This window comes from Dipodomys ordii, unplaced genomic scaffold, assembly GCF_000151885.1.
Source record: "Dipodomys ordii isolate 6190 unplaced genomic scaffold, Dord_2.0 Scaffold120, whole genome shotgun sequence".
NCBI lineage: Eukaryota > Metazoa > Chordata > Mammalia > Rodentia > Heteromyidae > Dipodomys > Dipodomys ordii.
In genome coordinates, this window is record NW_012267336.1 from 3193438 (window position 1) to 3196402 (window position 2965).

General features: G+C 52.9%; 1 protein-coding gene across 1 annotated transcript in view; it reads right to left on the reverse strand.

The window, feature by feature from the left end:
* Rpl10a (ribosomal protein L10a) overlaps positions 1–411 on the reverse strand; it is a 2217-nt gene extending 1806 nt beyond the window's left edge. Inside the window, exons 1-2 of the mRNA XM_013029643.1 lie at positions 329–411; positions 28–102 (exon numbers count right to left, since the gene is read on the reverse strand). Of these exons, the coding sequence (XP_012885097.1) occupies positions 28–102; positions 329–333 (80 nt within the window). The 5' untranslated portion in view covers positions 334–411. The remainder of the gene's footprint in view (positions 1–27; positions 103–328) is intronic.
* Between the last annotated feature and the right edge of the window lie 2554 nt (positions 412–2965).

The window sequence follows — 2965 nt, forward strand, 5'->3', positions numbered from 1 at the left end:
CCCGGCCCTCCCCCGAGCCCCGCTTACTTCCTGCGCTTGCGCTGGTTCCCGTGCAGGACTTCCCGCACCGCCTCGTACAGGGTGTCGCGAGAGACTTTGCTGCTGCGGGGGAAGAGCGAGGGCGCTCAGCCCGGCCCGCCGCCCCACCGCCCCACCGCCGGAGCCATGACGGGCGACCGGGGCCCGCGACCAGACGGGCCAACAAGTGGCTCCAGGCTGCCCAGAGCCAGCGTCAGGAGCCCCCGACGCAGACTGGAGGACGCCTGCGCCCCGATGGGCACCCAGCGGCACGGATGGGCGCGGATAGCGAATGCCGCCCGCTACGTACCTCATGGCTGCAGGATCCGCGGCACACAAGCAATCAGCAGAGAGGCGGGTACGGCGTGCGCAGGCGCTCAAATACGGACTCGATTCTCGCGAGAATTGTCTGTCGGAAGCGCTATTTGGTCATTCGGCCTTGAGCATTGCCGTGTGCAGCCACTGGAGGGCGCAGTCGTGTGACGTTCCGGTAGCGTGGCAGGCGGGGTCCCAGTTCCCAGCTGCTGCCAGACTCAGCCTAGGAACTAGATCTGAGGTGAGTTCAGGCTTCCTGCAGCCCTTCAACTGCCCTGCCTTCCACAACGATCAGATGGTTTAAAAATACTGTACTGTATTTGTACAATTGATATACAGAGGGATTAAAGTTATATGCATCAGGTACAATCAGCTACAATTCTTTTTGACCCATGTGAAGTTTGGTCCTAGGGCTTGAACTCAGGGCCTGCTTGCCATCTCTGAGCTTTTCTGCTCAAGGCTAGCACTCTGCCACTTGAGCCACAACTCCACTTCTAGATTTTTTCTTTTTTGTCAGTTGTAGGGCTTGAACTCTGGGCCTGGGTGCTATACCTCAGCTCCTCAGCTCAAGGCTAGCGCTCTACCACTTGAGCCACAGCACCACTTCTAGATTTTTTCTTTTTTGTCAGTTGTAGGGCTTGAACTCTGGGCCTGGGTGCTATACCTCAGCTCCTCAGCTCAAGGCTAGCGCTCTACCACTTGAGCCACAGCGCCACTTCCGACTTTTTCTCTGCTGATGTGGTGCTGAGGAATTGAACCCAGGGCCTCATACATGCAAGGCAAGCTCTCTACCACTGAGCCAACTTCCCAGCCCTCCACTTCTAGATTTTTTTTTTTTTTGGGTCCAGTCGTGGGGCTTGAACTCTGGGCCTGGGCCCTGTCCCTCAGCTCTTCAGCTCAAGGCTAGCGCTCTACCACTTGAGCCACAGCACCACTTCCGGCTTTTTTCATTTTGCTTATGTGGTGCTGAGGAATCGAACCCAGGGCCTCCTGCATGCAAGGCAAGCACTCTACCACTGAGCCATCTTCCCAGCCCCCACTTCTAGATTTTTATTTTTTATTTATTTGCCAGTCCTGGGGCTTGAATGCAGGGCTTGAGCACTGTCCCTGAGCTGCTTTGTGCTCAAGGTTAGTGCTCAACCACTTGAGCCACAGCACCACTTCTGTTTTTTTTTTCTGTGTATGTGTACTGAGGAATCGAACCTAGGCCTTCATGCATGCTAGACAAGCACTCTACCATTAAGCCACATTCCCAGCCCTCCACTTCCAAATTTTGGGTGGTTAATTGGAGATGAAAGTCTTTCCTGTCCCAGCTTACCTAAAACCTTAGTCCTCAGATCTTAGCCTCCCAAATAGCTAGGATTACAGGCATGAGTCACCAGTGCCAGGCTTATGAAGTTTGTTTTCTTTTGCTGCCTTGAGTAGGGTGATCAGCAAGAGGGCCTCAGGGCAGCTACCACTTCTAAGCCTGTCCACGTGTAGTATGCTAGGAACTCAATGTGGGCCACAACCAGTCAGTGACCAAGACTAGCCCCTGGGGGAAATAATGATCTCTGTTCTTGAGATGTGCAGAACTGAAAAGCCTGTTGTGACTGATTAGGATCACAGGTGCACCTTGACTGTGAGAAGACGCCTGGCAGGCTGCAGCCCTCCTGTGCTCTGGGGATACCCGTGAGGCGGCCCCAATAAGACATTGGATCAATGTCCATTTTTTCTGTATTTGCTGCCTTTACCACTAAAGTCCTCGTTCTTCACCACCTTCTCTCCACCTAATAAAGTTGTCTCCCTTGGTGACCCCTATGTCTTAAAAGAAGGTCAGGGGTCAGGGCAGGTGTTGCCTATCTAGAGGGGTGAAGGGGTCTCACCCAGAACTTGGCTAAGAGAAAGGTATTAGCAGGGCTCTCCTCAGAGATCCTTATAGCTGCCCCTTTTCTTTCTTTTCTTTCTCTTCCTTTTCTTTCTTTTTTGTAGGTCATGGGTCTTGAACTCTGGGCCTGGGTGCTGTCCTGAGCTCAGCTCTTCAGCTCAAGGCGAGGGCTCTACCACTTAAGCCATAGCACCACTTCCGGTTTTCTGGTGGTTTACTGGAGATAATAGTCGCACGGACCTTCCTGCCTGGGCTGGCTTTGAACCAAGATCCTCAGATCTCAGCCTCCTGCATAGCTAGGATTACAGGCATGAGCTACTGACACCTTTTCTCTGGAAGCTTGTGCTAGATCTGGCCCATGGATTGGCTGATGTGCATATATATGCTGAACAGGTACCGTGGGAAGGATCCAGACAGGATCAGAGGAGATTTGGGGCTCTGTAACAGGCCCAGGGCTAGAGATTCTGTAGTATCATACAGACCATTGTCAGAACCCACGTTTGTCCCTCAAATCTCTGCCCACTTCCTGCTGCCTTCCAGATCAACTAGGGCTTAAGCCATCATCTTTTTTCATATTAGTACTGGGTTTGAACCCACGGACTTCCTCTCAGCGTGCTCACAGCTGGCATTGGCCACTTGAGGCTCACCTCCACTTCTACCTTTTGCCGGCCAATTGTAGCTAGGAGTCTCATGGACTTTCCTGGTTGGACGGCTCCAAACCTCCATCCTCAGATCTCAGCCTTTTGAGTAGCTAGGATTATAGGT